A 16,169-nucleotide genomic window follows, 5' to 3' on the forward strand; every position below is an offset into this window, starting at 1 on the left:
TCAATCCCTCGGCAACCCTGTCAGGTAGGTGTTATCACCCTCATTTTCTACATGAGGAAACTGAAGCTCAGAGAAGCTGAGCAACTTGCCATAGTCAGAAACCTGAAGTGGCAGAGCCTGTAAGTCAGGAGGTCCCTGGGTCGGGAGGTCCCCAAGTCCTTTCTGCCTCTCAAGCTCATGATGTTCTATGCATGATGAGAGAAGAGTGACGTCTGTGGTCTTTATTTTATTTTTGTGAGGAAGATCAGCCCTGAGCTAACATCCGTGTTAATCCTCCTCTTGTCGCTGAGGAAGACCGGCTCTGAGCTAACATCTATTGCCAATCCTCCTCCGTTTTTTTTTTCCCGCCCAAAGCCCCAGTAGGTAGTTGTATGTCATAGCTGCACATCCTTCTAGTTGCTGTATTTGGGACGCAGCCTCAGCATGGCCGGAGAAGCGGTGCGCTGGTGTGCGCCCGGGATCTGAACCCAGGCTGCCAGTAGCAGAGCGCGCACACTTAACCGCTAAGCCACGGGGCCGGCCCTGTGGTCTTTAGACATGGGCCAAGCCATAAACCGAACTCGATGCCCTAGTCCTTCTCCTTGTATATCCCCTTCTATGTCCTTACATAGAGAATGTTCCAGAAGCTAAATCTTCCATTCTTGCTCAGCCTCCCATCATAGTCACATCTCAAGAGAATGTTTTAAAAACACAGCAGAAAAAATTTTAAAAAGAGAACACAAACTTTACATTAGCTTCTATCCAACTTGGCAGTCCGTATTTTCTCTCCGAGGACTTTTCGAATAGGAAGTGGAGGAGCCAGCGTGTATGTGTGTGTGTGTGTGTCCCTTAAGAAATGATTCCCCTTGATAGCAAGACACGGGTAGCCCTGGGTCTGTGTGGTAACTCACAACTAGAGCAGTGTCAGCTTGAATCACTGGAATCCAGCACATCTCACTCGCCATCCATCTAACCACCTCTTTCCCCAATCTACCTCCTAAGTTGTTTTTGTCTGAACAAGCCATTGAGGCCTGTCAGCCAGATTCTGGTGGCTGCCAGCAATCCTTGGCACACCTTGGCTAATCTCGGCCTCTGTCATCACATGGAGTCATCCCCTGTGTCTGTCCAAATTTCCCTCTTCTTTGGACAATGCCAGCTATTGTATGCATCCCATTCTAATACACTAGGACCTCTTCTTAACTTGACTACATCTGCAAAGTCCCCATTTCCAAATAAGGTCACGTTCACAAGTTCCAGGGGTACGTGAAGTTTTGGGGACACTATTCAATCCACTGCAGTCACCCAATAGCAATAATATGGCCAAAAAGATAGAGAAGTGAACTTGAAAGACAGCAATCCTAAGACAGAAAGTAAATTAAATCAACAAAGAAAGGACAGAAAATAAGGTATTATTAGGCACATGGAAAATAGTGACTCGCTCCCCTCCAAATTTTATATTTGTCTTTATCTAAGAACATGTGAGGAGTCCACTGTTTGTGACCATAAATTGTCTCTCTGTTTCCAGGAGATGCTGATGATCCAGGAGATGCTCCACAATGAACTCAGCTAGGAGAACTTTTTAAAAATACTGATGCTTGGGGGCCGGCCCCATGGCTTAGTGGTTAAGTGCGCGCGCTCCGCTGCTGGCGGCCCAGGTTCGGATCTGGGCGCGCACTGACGCACCGCTTCTCTGGCCATGCTGAGGCCGTGTCCCACATACAGCAACTAGAAGGACGTGCAACTATGACATACAATTATCTACTGGGGCTTTGGGGAAAAAAAAAAAAAAGGAGGAGGATTGGCAATGGATGTTAGCTCAGAGCCGGTCTTCCTCAGCAAAAAGAGGAGGATTAGCATGGATGTTAGCTCAGGGCTGATCTTCCTCAAAAATAAATAAACAGATAAATTAAAAAAAAAAATACTGATGCTTGGGTCCCCTCCCCAGAGATTCTGATGTAATAGGTAGAGATGTGACTTGAACATGTGGGTCCTTAAATTTCTCCAGGTGATTCTAATGAACCGCCAAGGTTGAAAAACAGTGCCCTAGATTAATTAAATCAGAATTGCTGCCCTGTATTTTCATTTAATTCCCAGGTAATTTTCACATGTAGCCTACATTAAGAACTACTAATACAGCCTGTATCTGTATTTCATTCTCTTAACACATCTTTATCTATGATCCACTATAATCTATCAGACTAGATCCAACCTCCTAGGAGCTCAGGGAGACAGTGAGAACCAAAGTGACAGATTTGATGAGGGTGTGAGACAACATAGAAGGTTGTGGGGTTGTGTGGACAGGGGAGTTTGCTACAGTTGAGTTTCTAAAAATATATATACAACATCTACTATGACACACTTATCAAATCTGTTTCTTATAAGGGCTCTGTGCCTTTCACTTGTCCCCTCTTACGATCCTCATCACATCCCTATGGAGTAAGTAGTTTTATTCCTAGTTACGGACTAAGGTCCTCCAGCTTAGAGGAGTGAGTTGTCCTACATCCGACAGCTTGGAAGAGTTCAGGCCAGAAGAGGAATCAGGTCTGCCCAAGTCTACAGCTTGTGGCTTTCAACACATAAACATCACAGGCTTGAGTGGGTTTGGGCACAGACCGCCTTCTACCCAACTTCAAACTCACTAGAGCAACTCTCAAGAGAAAGTACTAAGAGAAACCACTATACAACTGCCTGTATTTCTTTTTTTTTTTTTTTTTTTTAAAGATTTTATTTATTCAGTTTTTTCCCCCCAAAGCCCCAGTAGATAGTTGTATGTCATAGGTTCACATCCTTCTAGTTGCTGTACGTGGGACTCGGCCTCACGTTGGATGGAGAAGTGGTGCCTCGGGGCGCTCCCGGGATCCGAACCCGGGCCGCCAGCATCAGAGCGCGCACACTTAACCGCTAAGCCACGGAGCCGGCCCCTGCCTGTATTTCTTACATGATAAAATGCAGTTTAAATCAGTGCTACTCAAAGTGTTCCCTGAGGACCAGAAGCAGCTGCCTCACTTGGGCAGCTTCGGATATGCTAATTACCAAGTCCCAACCCAGACATACTGAATCAGAGTCTCTGAAAGTGAGGCACACAAATGTGTATTTTAACAAGATTTCCAGATGAGCACAAACTCAAGTACAATTGGCCAAGCAATATTTCAAATCACCCTAAATGGAAAAGTCTTGATCCATTTAGAAAATAGTATTAATCCAAGAGATGTGACTTAGCCTGATGGCAACTCCAGATTGTTGACAAAGCAGTTTGTGTCTACGTAACTGTCATCCAAGAAAAGGGAGAAGGTGGAGGCAGTCCTGAGAGTTGTTTCATTGGCGTGTTTTACAGAGCTAACTACCAGGCTCAATTCACAATGTTCGTCTCCACTCCCATCTCCCTGTATAGGGGCTCCTCCCCCTTCTTGTGCCTTTCTTGAGCTACTGTCATGTTGTCGTGGGTCAGAATAGAGGTTCTGCCACTTCTCTGTTCTCTCTAACCAAGCATTTATTTCATAGATTTCTCCCCTAACAAAATCTCAAACACCTGTCCATGATGTTTGAGACCAAACACCTGTCTTAAGTTCCTTTGATTCCTTACCATGCTTTAAAGGCGATATGGACTGATGCTGGATTCAGAACCTTATTTTAAACATGGCTCTCCCTTAAGCAAGTAACATGAAGTCCTTAAGTCTTGTTTACTCCTCTGAGAAATGGAGAGGAGATTGCACACACCTCATTGGGTGGATGCGATGGTCGGCATGATGTCAGGCAGAGAGTAAGGCTCAAGAAATAGAAACCAATATCACTTGCCTATAGTAGGCTCTCAGTAAATAAAAGGTCAAGTTTCTCTGTGATGCAGTGAACTCGCTGTCACTGGCTTGATTCCTCCATCACTTCTACCTGCTTCCTCTCCTTTACTTTTCCTCTCTATCACTTGTATACTTGTGAGTTTATCATTGCTTTCCTCACTGTAGTTCCACGGGACAAAATAGCCATACTCTGTGCACTGCTGTGCATCCAGCCCCTAGAACAGAGTCAGGCAGAGTCAGTGCCCAATATTATGTGTTGAATGAATGAGCGAATGAATGAATGTGTGCAGACTCCATGGGAAGAAGTTAGCATAGTGCCTGGAACATAAGTGGGAGATAAATGTTAGTGTTGATGATTTTTTCAGTAAGGAAGATTAGCCCTGAGCTAACATCCATTGCCAATCCTCCTCTTTCTGCTGAGGAAGATTGGCCATGGGCTCAAATCCGTGCCCATCTTCCTCCACTTTTTATGTGGGACGATGCCACAGCACGGCCCGACAAGCCATGTGCGGGTCCACGCTGGGGATCTGAACCTGCGAACCCCAGGCCACAGAAGCAGAGCGTAGGAACTCAACCACTGTGCCACTGGGCGGCCCCTAGTGTTGATGATTTTGATTATGATATCCAATGTCACCCTGAGTCTGTCACACTCTGGATAGGCCACCGACAATCCTCAGGGTAGTTCCTGGTAGGTTGGTGAGTGTAAAGAGCCACCCTTCACCCCACCTGCCATTCCTCCCTGCCATCAACAGAGACTCTAAGAAACAGTGCTTTTACCTGTTCCTGCTCTGCACTTAGTGCTCGTAGTGTGGAATTGTGACAAGGCACTGGGGGCACATCATCCTCTCTCCCCAACTTTTGAATTAAAACACTTTCAGATCCTTCATGTACTAACGTGGAAAAGACTAATAGCAGTGTCATCCTTGCATCTCACCACATTCCAGCCATGTGTCCTCTCACATTTTCTAGGATTTTCTCACCTCTTTGCTTTCATACTTGCTGACAGCTGTCTAAAGTGCCTCCATTCTGCCCCATTTCCTACCTCAGGAGACTCTCTCCAAAGTCCAGCTCCTGATCCACCTTCTCAAGGAAGCTCAACCTGATATCTTCCAGCAGTTTCTGCCTGCTCCTCTGGTTTTCCATGCAGCCTTTTTTCTCTTGCAGTAGAGTCTTCATCACAGGGCACAGTACTTACTCAGATCCCTCTCTCCTAGGGCAGAAATGAGCTCCTCAAGGTCAGGGGTCCTGCATATGGTGCGTGCTATTGGGCTATGACTTGAGTCAGTGGAGGATGTTGCTCCAGCCTTAGGACTTGGCTTACAGAATCCCTGGGTTCAATTCTAGCCACCACTCTTACCATCTGTGAGACCCTGACAAGTGTCTTAATCACACCACGCACCAGGTGTCCCACTTAAAGTCAGGGATCCTAAGTATTACAGTGCAGGAAGCATCAAACAGCACAGTCCAATGAATGAAAACTTAAAGATAGGGATCCTGGTATGGGTTACCTTTGGGGAAGATTTAAGATGGGTGGGGAACAGGAAGTCATTCCTAAGAAATGTTTTCCAGTGAAACACGGTACCTGTTAATGAATTTATTTGGGTCCATATATAGAGAAACGAAATAATGGCTGAACATATTTTTGAAGAAAAGCTTTATTATCTATTAATTTGAGAAAAAGCGCATCGCACTGAATCATTACTCTGGCTTGTTCAGCTCAAAGACTGGTCCTCAATGTTTATGTACACACAGCATTGTGGGCCATGAAAACATATGCTGAGGTAAACAGCCTCTGAAAATCACATCCAAGGAAGTGTATATGTAGAAATTTCCAAACATTAACAAAGAATTACAAACCTTGTTTAACGATCCACTGCATTCCCACAGCACAAAAGTTCGTATGTATTTCATGGAGAAGCTGGAGAGCTTTACGGCGTGCAGAGGGACTAATGGCATGACGTCTCCTAACTGACTCTGATGCCTTTGCCTCATTAACTTGTTCATCCTGTATCACAGTGCCGAAGGTTTTTCAGAGGCGCTCCCTCATTCAGACTCACTCGGGGAACTCTGCTGGACTCTCTTCTGGCCTATATTGTGAAAGGACTGATAGATTATCCTCTCCTTGATTTTGACGCCTGACTCATCCTTAAAACTGAGTGTGGGGTGGTTGTACAGTGACTCCGTGGGGTGGTCTCTTTGATCTGGGAGTGCTGTGTAGTAGTGGTCTCTTCCACTTTTACCTGTTCAGTGGGTGTGGTCTGTTCAGTCACGATGCGTACTGTGACGGCCATCTGTTCAGTCTTGGTCTGCTGCGGAGTGGTTGTCCCATCCACTTTTATCTCCTGTGTGGATGTGGTCAATTCGATCACGATGGGCCTTCTGGTGGTGGTCTGTTCAGTCTTGGGCTGCTGTGTAGTGCTGTTCTCTTCCACTCTTATCTTCTCAGTGGGCGTGGTCTGTTCAAACACAATGGGCACTGTGATTGTGGTCTGTTCAATCTTGGGCTGCTGTGTAGTGGTGGTCTCTTCCACTTTTACCTGCTCAGTAGGGATGGTCTGTTCAATCACAGTGGGCACTCCGGCTGGGGTCTGTTCAATCTTGGCCTACTGTATAGTTTTGGTCTCTTCCACTTTTAACTGCTTACTGGGGGTTGTCTGTTCATTCATGAAGGGCAGTGTAGCTGTGGTCTGTTCAGTCTCGGGCTGCTGTGTAGTGGTGATCTCTTCCACTCTTATCTTCTCAGTGGGCGTGGTCAAGTCAATCACGATGGGCACTGTGGCTGTGATCTGTTCAGTCTTGGGCTGCTGTGTAGTGGTGATCTCTTCCACTCTTATCTTCTCAGTGGGCGTGGTCAAGTCAATCACGATGGGCACTGTGGCTGTGATCTGTTCAGACTTGGGCTGCTGTGTAGTGGTGGTCTCTTCCACTCTTATCTTCTCCGTGGTCATAGTCTGTTCAATCACGATGGGCACTGTGATTATGGTCTGTTCAATCTTGGGCTGCTGTGTAGTGGTGGTCTCTTCAACTTTTATCTGGTCAGTGGGAGTGGTCAGTTCTATCACGATGGGCCTTGTGGCTGTGGTCTGTTCAATCTTGGGCTGCTGTGTAGTGGTGGTCTCTTCCACTTTTATCTGCTCAGTAGGAGTGGTCTGTTCAATCAGGATGGGCACTCTGGCTGGGGTCTGTCCAATCTTGGGCTGCTGTATAGTGGTGGTCTCGTCCACTTTTATTTGCTTTTTGTGGGTGATCGGCTCAATTATGATGGGCACTGTGATTGTGGTCTGTTCAATCTTGGGCTTCTGTGTAGTGGCGGTCTCTTCCACTTTTACCTGCTTAGTGGGGGTAGTCAGTTCATTCACGAAGGGTACGTTGGCACTGGTCTGTTCAGTCTTGGGCTGCTGTGTAGTGGTGGTCATTTCCACTTTAATCTTCTCCGTGGGGGTGGTCTGTTCAATCACGTTGGGCACTCTGGTTGGGGTCTCTTCAATCTTGGGCTGCAGTGTAGTAGTGGTCTCTTCCGCTCTTGTCTTGTCAGTGTTGGTGGTCTGTTCTATCAGGGTGGGAACTCTGGCTGGGGTCTGTTCAATCTTGGGCTGCTGTGTACTGGTGGTCCTTTCCACTTTAATCTGCTCAGTCGCGGTGGTCTGTTCAATCCCAGTTGGCACTCTGGCTGGAGTCTCTTCAATCTTGGGCTGCTGTGTAGCGGTGGTCCTTTCCACTTTAATCTTCTCCGTGCGGGTGGTCTGTTCAATCACGATGGGCACTCTGGCTGGAGTCTCTTCAATCTTGGGCTGCTGTGTAGCGGTGGTCTTTTCCACTTTAATCTTCTCCGTGGGGGTGGTCTGTTCAATCACGATGGGCACTCTGGCTGGGGTCTCTTCAATCTTGGGCTGCAGTATAGTAGTGGTCTCTTCCACTCTGATCTGGTCAGTGTTATTGGTCTGCTCAGTCACGATGGGCACTCTGGCTGGAGTCTCTTCAATCTTGGGCTGCTGTGTAGCGGTGGTCTTTTCTACTTTAATCTTCTCCGTGGGGGTGGTCTGTTCAATCACAATGGGCACTCTGGCTGGGGTCTCTTCGATCTTGGGCTGCAGTGTAGTAGTGGTCTCTTCCGCTCTTATCTGGTCAGCGTAGGTGGTCTGTTCAATCAGGATGGGCACTCTGGCTGGGGTCTGCTCAATCTTGGGCTGCTGTGTAGCGGTGGTCTTTTCCACTTTAATCTTCTCCGTGGGGGTGGTCTGTTCAATCACGTTGGGCACTCTGGTTGGGGTCTCTTCAATCTTGGGCTGCAGTGTAGTAGTGGTCTCTTCCACTCTTATCTGGTCAGTGGGGGTGGTCTGTTCAATCAGGATGGGCACTCTGGCTGGGGTCTCTTCAATCTTGGGCTGCAGTGTAGTGGTGGTCCTTTCCACTTTAATCTGCTCAGCCGGGGTGGTCTGTTCAATCCCGATGGGCACTCTGGCTGGAGTCTCTTCAATCTTGGGCTGCTGTGTAGCGGTGGTCTTTTCCACTTTAATCTTCTCCGTGGGGGTGGTCTGTTCAATCACGTTGGGCACTCTGGTTGGGGTCTCTTCAATCTTGGGCTGCAGTGTAGTAGTGGTCTCTTCCACTCTTATCTGGTCAGTGGGGGTGGTCTGTTCAATCAGGATGGGCACTCTGGCTGGGGTCTCTTCAATCTTGGGCTGCAGCGTAGTGGTGGTCTCTTCCACTCTGATCTGGTCAATGTTGGTGGTCTGTTCAGTCAGGATAGGCACTCTGGCTGGGATCTGTTCAATCTTGGGCTGCTGTGTACTGGTGGTCCTTTCCACTCTTATCTGCCCAGCGGGAGTGGTCTGTTCAATCAGGATGGGCACTCTGGCTGGCGTCTGTTCAATCTTGGGCTGCTGTGTACTGGTGGTCCTTTCCACTTTAATCTGCTCAGCCGGGGTGGTCTGTTCAATCCCGATGGGCACTCTGGCTGGAGTCTCTTCAATCTTGGGCTGCTGTGTAGCGGTGGTCTTTTCCACTTTAATCTTCTCCGTGGGGGTGGTCTGTTCAATCACGTTGGGCACTCTGGTTGGGGTCTCTTCAATCTTGGGCTGCAGTGTAGTAGTGGTCTCTTCCACTCTTATCTGGTCAGTGGGGGTGGTCTGTTCAATCAGGATGGGCACTCTGGCTGGGGTCTCTTCAATCTTGGGCTGCAGTGTAGTGGTGGTCTCTTCCACTCTGATCTGGTCAGTGTTGGTGGTCTGTTCAGTCAGGATAGGCACTCTGGCTGGGATCTGTTCAATCTTGGGCTGCTGTGTACTGGTGGTCCTTTCCACTTTAATCTGCTCAGCCGGGGTGGTCTGTTCAATCCCGATGGGCACTCTGGCTGGAGTCTCTTCAATCTTGGGCTGCTGTGTAGCGGTGGTCTTTTCCACTTTAATCTTCTCCGTGGGGGTGGTCTGTTCAATCACGTTGGGCACTCTGGTTGGGGTCTCTTCAATCTTGGGCTGCAGTGTAGTAGTGGTCTCTTCCACTCTTATCTGGTCAGTGGGGGTGGTCTGTTCAATCAGGATGGGCACTCTGGCTGGGGTCTCTTCAATCTTGGGCTGCAGCGTAGTGGTGGTCTCTTCCACTCTGATCTGGTCAGTGTTGGTGGTCTGTTCAGTCAGGATAGGCACTCTGGCTGGGATCTGTTCAATCTTGGGCTGCTGTGTACTGGTGGTCCTTTCCACTCTTATCTGCTCAGCGGGAGTGGTCTGTTCAATCAGGATGGGCACTCTGGCTGGGGTCTGTTCAATCTTGGGCTGCTGTGTACTGGTGGTCCTTTCCACTTTAATCTGCTCAGCCGGGGTGGTCTGTTCAATCCCGATGGGCACTCTGGCTGGAGTCTCTTCAATCTTGGGCTGCTGTGTAGCGGTGGTCTTTTCCACTTTAATCTTCTCCGTGGGGGTGGTCTGTTCAATCACGTTGGGCACTCTGGTTGGGGTCTCTTCAATCTTGGGCTGCAGTGTAGTAGTGGTCTCTTCCACTCTTATCTGGTCAGTGGGGGTGGTCTGTTCAATCAGGATGGGCACTCTGGCTGGGGTCTCTTCAATCTTGGGCTGCAGTGTAGTGGTGGTCTCTTCCACTCTGATCTGGTCAGTGTTGGTGGTCTGTTCAGTCAGGATAGGCACTCTGGCTGGGATCTGTTCAATCTTGGGCTGCTGTGTACTGGTGGTCCTTTCCACTTTTATCTGCTCAGCGGGGGTGGTCTGTTCAATCAGGATGGGTTCTCTGGCTGTGGTCTCTTCAATCTTGGGCTGCAGTATAGTAGTGGTCTCTTCCATTCTGATCTGGTCACTGTTATTGGTCTGTTCAATCCCGATGGACACTCTGGCTGGAGTCTCTTCAATCTTGGGCTGCTGTGTAGCGGTGGTCTTTTCTACTTTAATCTTCTCCGTGGGGGTGGTCTGTTCAATCAGGATGGGCTCTCTGGCTGGGGTCTCTTCAATCTTGGGCTGCAGTGTAGTAGTGGTCTCTTCCGCTCTTATCTGGTCAGCGTAGGTGGTCTGTTCAATCAGGATGGGCACTCTGGCTGGGGTCTGCTCAATCTTGGACTGCTGTGTAGTGGTGGTTTCTTCCACTTTTACCTGCTCAGTGGGTGTGGTCTGCTCAGTCACGATGGGCACTCTGGCTGGAGTGTCTTCAATCTTGGGCTGCTGTGTAGCGGTGGTCTTTTCCACTTTAATCTTCTCCGTGGGGGTGGTCTGTTCAATCACGATGGGCACTCTGGCTGGGGTCTCTTCAATCTTGGCCTGCAGTATAGTAGTGGTCTCTTCCACTCTGATCTGGTCAGTGTTATTGGTGTGCTCAGTCACGATGGGCACTCTGGCTGGAGTCTCTTCAATCTTGGGCTGCTGTGTAGCGGTGGTCTTTTCCACTTTAATCTTCTCCGTGGGGGTGGTCTGTTCAATCACAATGGGCACTCTGGCTGGGGTCTCTTCAATCTTGGGCTGCAGTGTAGTATTGGTCTCTTCCGCTCTTATCTGGTCAGCGTAGGTGGTCTGTTCAATCAGGATGGGCACTCTGGCTGGGGTCTGCTCAATCTTGGGCTGCTGCGTAGTGGTGGTCTCTTCCACATTTACCTGCTCAGCCGGGGTGGTCTGTTCAATCAGGATGGGCACTATGGCCGGAGTCTCTTCAATCTTTGGCTGCTGTGTAGCGGTGGTCCTTTCCACTTTAATCTTCTCCGTGGGGGTGGTCTGTTCAATCACGATGGGCACTCTGGCTGGGGTCTCTTCAATCTTGGGCTGCAGTGTAGTAGTGGTCTCTTCCACTCTTATCTGCTCAGTGGGGGTGGTCTGTTCAATCACGATGGGCACAGTGGCTGGAGTCTCTTCAATCTTGGGCTGCTGTGTAGTGGTGTTCTCTTCCACTCTGATCTGGTCAGTGTTGGTGGTCTGTTCAGTCAGGATAGGCACTCTGGCTGGGACCTGTTCAGTCTTGGGCTGCCGTGAACTGGTGGTCCTTTCCACTTTTATCTGCTCAGCGGGGGTGGTCTGTTCAATCCCGATGGGCACTCTGGCTGGGGTCTCTTCAATCTTGGGCTGCAGTGTAGTGGTGGTCTCTTCCACTCTGATCTGGTCAGTGTTATTGGTCTGTTCAATCCCGATGGGCACTCTGGCTGGGGTCTCTTCAATCTTGGGCTGCAGTGTAGTAGTGGTCTCTTCCACTCTTATCTGCTCAGTGGGGGTGGTCTGTTCAATCAGGATGGGCACTCTGGCTGGGGTCTCTTCAATCTTGGGCTGCAGCGTAGTGGTGGTCTCTTCCACTCTGATCTGGTCAGTGTTGGTGGTCTGTTCAGTCAGGATAGGCACTCTGGCTGGGATCTGTTCAATCTTGGGCTGCTGTGTACTGGTGGTCCTTTCCACTTTTATCTGCTCAGCGGGAGTGGTCTGTTCAATCAGGATGGGCTCTCTGGCTGGGGTCTCTTCAATCTTGGGCTGCTGCGTAGTGGTGGTCTCTTCCACATTTACCTGCTCAGCCGGGGTGGTCTGTTCAATCAGGATGGGCACTACGGCCGGAGTCTCTTCAATCTTGGGCTGTTGTGTAGGGGTGGTCCTTTCCACTTTAATCTTCTCCGTGGGGGTGGTCTGTTCAATCACGATGGGCACTCTGGCTGGGGTCTCTTCAATCTTGGGCTGCAGTGTAGTAGTGGTCTCTTCCACTCTTATCTGCTCAGTGGGGGTGGTCTGTTCAATCACGATGGGCACAGTGGCTGGAGTCTCTTCAATCTTCGGCTGCTGTGTAGTGGTGGTCTCTTCCACTCTGATCTGGTCAGTGTTTGTGGTCTGTTCAGTCAGGATAGGCACTCTGGTTGGGATCTGTTCAGTCTTGGGCTGCCGTGAACTGGTGGTCCTTTCCACTTTTATCTGCTCAGCGGGGGTGGTCTGTTCAATCCGGATGGGCACTCTGGCTGGGGTCTCTTCAATCTTGGGCTGCTGCGTAGTGGCGGTCTCTTCCACATTTACCTGCTCAGCCAGGGTGGTCTGTTCAATCAGGATGGGCACTCTGGCTGGGGTCTCTTCAATCTTGGGCTGCAGTGTATTGGTGGTCTCTTCTACTCTGATCTGGTCAGTGTTGGTGGTCTGTTCAGTCAAGATAGGCACTCTGGCTGTGATCTGTTCAATCTTGGGCAGCTGTGTACTGGTGGTCCTTTCCACTTTTATCTGCTCAGCGGGGGTGGTCTGTTCAATCAAGTTGGGCACTCTGGCTGGGGCCTGTTCAATCTTAGGCTGCTTTGTAGTGGTGGTCCTGTCTACTTTTCTCCTCTCAGTGGTGGTGCTCTGGTCAATCCCGATGGGCACTCTGGCTGGTGTCTGTTCAATCTTGGGTTGCTGTGTATTTTGGGTCTCTTCCACTTTTATCTGCTCAGTAGGGGTGGTCAGGTCAATCTTCGATGGCAGTGTGGCGGCAGCCTGTTTCATCTTGGGCTGCAGTGTAGTGGTAGTCTTTTTCCCTTTTATCTTCCCCCTGGGGGTGATCTGTTCAATGATGATAGGCACTGTGGGGCTGATCTTTGTGACTTGGATCTCCTCTGTATCTGCGGATGCTATGTTCTGAATTCCCTGCCTTGGAAAGAATGGTATTACTTCTTCAGAATCTGTTGAGGGAGGCTCTTGAATTATCATACACCACCAGGGGGTGATGTCCTCATCACACTGGTTGAGATCGTCGATCAGAGTGGAGTACACCAACTTGAAATTAGATTCTGGAAACCTCTTACTGCAGACTCTGCTCCTTAGCACCACGTGGGCGTCCTCACATAGATTCCTCTGGAAGCTCAAGTGATAGACAATTTGTCTCCAGTAGACCGTATCACTTTTACAACCCTCTATGCAGGAAGTTGGGTCGCTGGTAAAGACACAGGAAAACTTGTGGTCCATTCTGGAGCACACAGCCTTCATGGCAGTGCCCTCCTCGTGCTCCATCAGAGTCACAGTACATGAGGCCAGGTCTGGGGTGACAATGACACCATTGACCAGGGGCTTGTGTTCGCTGTTTTTCTGCACAATTTGGGGCTTGCCCAGAGAGATCCAATGATCCTTGCTTTCCATACTGCCTTGCTCTTCCCATGATTTTGGTGCGCCCACCACCAAGAGCACCTGAGCGGGCAGAAGGAGGAAGGGCAGCAGGGTGAGGCTATGGATCGCCATGGCTTCAGCTTGCTGGAACCTGTTGACAAAAGGCAGGTGAGTCAGTGCTGGGCAGCAGTTCAGCAGTGCAGGGCTGCTGGCTGACTCTCCCTCCACCCGAACACATGCCAGCCTGCTGGCAGTGAGTTCAAGAATCTTTCTGGCTCCTGGAATCACTAGAAAAGCAGCCCAACTGTTCACACTTCTGTTTAACTTGAGTCTTAAATGTCCAAAACCTCCTACTTTTTGTTCATTCCTTCCTCACTCTCTCAGCCTCATTAACCCTCATTCCCTTATTCATTTAAATTGCGTTTGCTCACTCACTCCTTCACTTGTCATTCAATAACCACTTATGGAGCACCTACTGTATGCCATGCTCTAGACTAGATGTGGAATTTATCAAGGTGAATGAGCAAGTCATGTCTTAAAGAGCTTAGAGGCAACTTGTTGGGGAATTTAAACAGCCTTAACCAGGAGTTCATCCCAACTGTGTCCCCAACTAGATCTTGGGCAAGTCACTCTCCCCCTCTGCGTCTGACTTCCTTTATCTGGAAATCAAGATGTTGGATGGGATAATTGCAAACTGTCCTCTAGCTCCAGTGTGCTGGATTTCTAACTCATAGTTCCACATGGCCTCAGATCACCACATGAGGAGAAAGGACATCGTAAGTGACGTGAAAGGCAATGTTTGACCCCAGTTTAAACACCCATAGAGTGGGTTTGTAGGAGGCATTTGGGATGATGTGAGAGTCTAAGGAAAGGCACAAGGGAGGGGAGGTCATTCAATTTGACTGGACAAAGTGAACCGGGGGGAGAAGGGTGAATTTCCACCAGAGCATTTAGACTGCAGGCTTGAAGGGAAGTATCCTGTCTAATTGATTTCTGGAGCACTGTTGTGACACAGTGCTGGGCATCCAGAAATCCCTCAGTCAGCTCTCTTAAAAATATATCATTGAATAAACAGGATGACCTAAAATGCTATACAAAACTGCATGGATTTCATCAAGTGGGCAATAAAAAGAAACACGCTGGAAAGGAGAAGAGAAATAGGATTTCTATTCGACACCCACTGTGTGCTATGTCCTCCACCAGCATTTGAGTCTCACCTTGTCTAATCCACTCAAGAACCCTGCCTGGTGGGTAATAGTAAATCACCACCAGGTGACAGATGTGACAGTTAAGGCTCAGACCAGTAAATAGATTGCTCGAGATCCCGTAGTGGGCAGGTGACAAAGCTGGGACAGCCAACCAGAGCTTATCTCTCTGGTCCTATAGACCAAATGTTATTGATGGATTGTGCCTTTATCTTTACTCTACTTTTAGGAAAAAATTGGCAACTAATAAGAAAACTATGAATTACACAGGATTTTGTTTGGTGTAGTTCATGATAAGATGATTCATATTATCAGTGCTCCATTTTAAAAGAAAACACAGAATTTTGTCTACAAACCAGCAGGCCCAGAAAATGGCCCAGATCTCATTTCCACCCTGAGCATAAGGCCTCCCCTTAGGATAGAGAAAGGGAAGACAGTGATAGGCATGTGGTCTTCCCTTGAAGGATGGGACAAAGGCTGGCTATACCAGACAGAGACCCACTCATTCCTCAGGGTGTTGGGACTCAGCCCCCACATGTCCCTGATAGAATCCAGACCCCAGGAACATGAGGTCTTCAGGGAGCTGGAAAGAGCGGGGGTGGAATGAATCTCTTAAGAGACCCAGGCTCTTACCTTGTCCTGAGAATGCAGATCCAGTGCAATCCCAGATGCCAGAGTGAGCTCGCAGGCTTATAGCTGTCTCATCTGCAGTGCGAGGCACGGAAGGCCCTTTTTATAGGAGCCCAGGCAGACAGGGTTTTTAAAAACATGTACATGTGGAGCTTTTTTCACACTCCTCTGAGTCACACCCCTTTTGGATGCAGCCAGTTCCTGCAGGAAAAGTGATTTATGTAATCCTGTGGAAGTGGGGGGTACATGCACGGCATTAGACTTACTTCCTCCAAGGCCTTCCTTTCCCCCAGTGGCCTGGAGAGGAGGACAGCTCAGCCTTGCAAAGACCCTCCCTGATGGGATGAGGACCCCAGCAGCAATATCTGTGGGAGACTAACAATAACATCGTGAGAAATAATCATAGTTGCCAAACACTGTGCAAGGTCCATGTTTCCTAAAGCCCTCCCTTCATTCTCATCACATCCCCTCCATGATATGGGAAGCTATGGTTCACCTCATTGTACAGAAGGAAAATTGGAGCTTGGAGTTATTCAGGGCTTGTCCAAGGTCACCCTGCTGGGAAGAGGAGGAGCCCAGAGTTTAAACCCGGGCCTCCCTGCATCCATCATCTCATCTCCTTCTACCTGCCACTCTCAAGACACATTTGGTGAGTGAGCAACTGAAGCTGGGGAAGCCGTCTCAGTCTCTGTGTCCCTGTTTTCACTGAGGCACCTGAAGTTCCGTGTGGGCAGAGGAATCCTGGGGCCCTGAGAGGCTGGTAAAGAGGAAGTTGCTGATCTGGGGATTCTGCAGAAGATACTCACCTTCAGGTCACATGTGAGGACCTCATTCTGGTCAGCCTTCTATAGGCAGAGTCTGGTACCCGAATGAGCTAGGGGAAGCCTGGGTACAGCATTAGTTTAGCTGTGTGACCTTAACTTGTCTGAACCTCCACTTGGACCTCTACAGATTGCTGACAATAATAGCATCTCATTTAGGGTTTCATACTAAATTATTGAGGGGGCTGAGCTATTAACCTAAAGTTAAGC

General features: G+C 48.9%; 1 protein-coding gene across 1 annotated transcript; it reads right to left on the minus strand.

The window, feature by feature from the left end:
- LOC147916394 (uncharacterized) lies at positions 1-13,435 on the minus strand. Its single transcript, XM_087434743.1, has 4 exons — positions 12,698-13,435; positions 6,404-12,202; positions 6,014-6,310; positions 1-102 (listed from the first exon to the last, which is right to left on the minus strand). The coding sequence occupies exons 1-4, from the start codon at positions 13,433-13,435 to the stop codon at positions 1-3; spliced, it is 6,936 nt and encodes a 2,311-aa protein (XP_087290869.1).
- Between the last annotated feature and the right edge of the window lie 2,734 nt (positions 13,436-16,169).

Source organism: Ceratotherium simum, chromosome 8, assembly GCF_057802395.1.
Source record: "Ceratotherium simum simum isolate JZ-2026a chromosome 8, ASM5780239v1, whole genome shotgun sequence".
In the NCBI taxonomy this organism is placed as follows: Eukaryota; Metazoa; Chordata; class Mammalia; order Perissodactyla; family Rhinocerotidae; genus Ceratotherium; species Ceratotherium simum.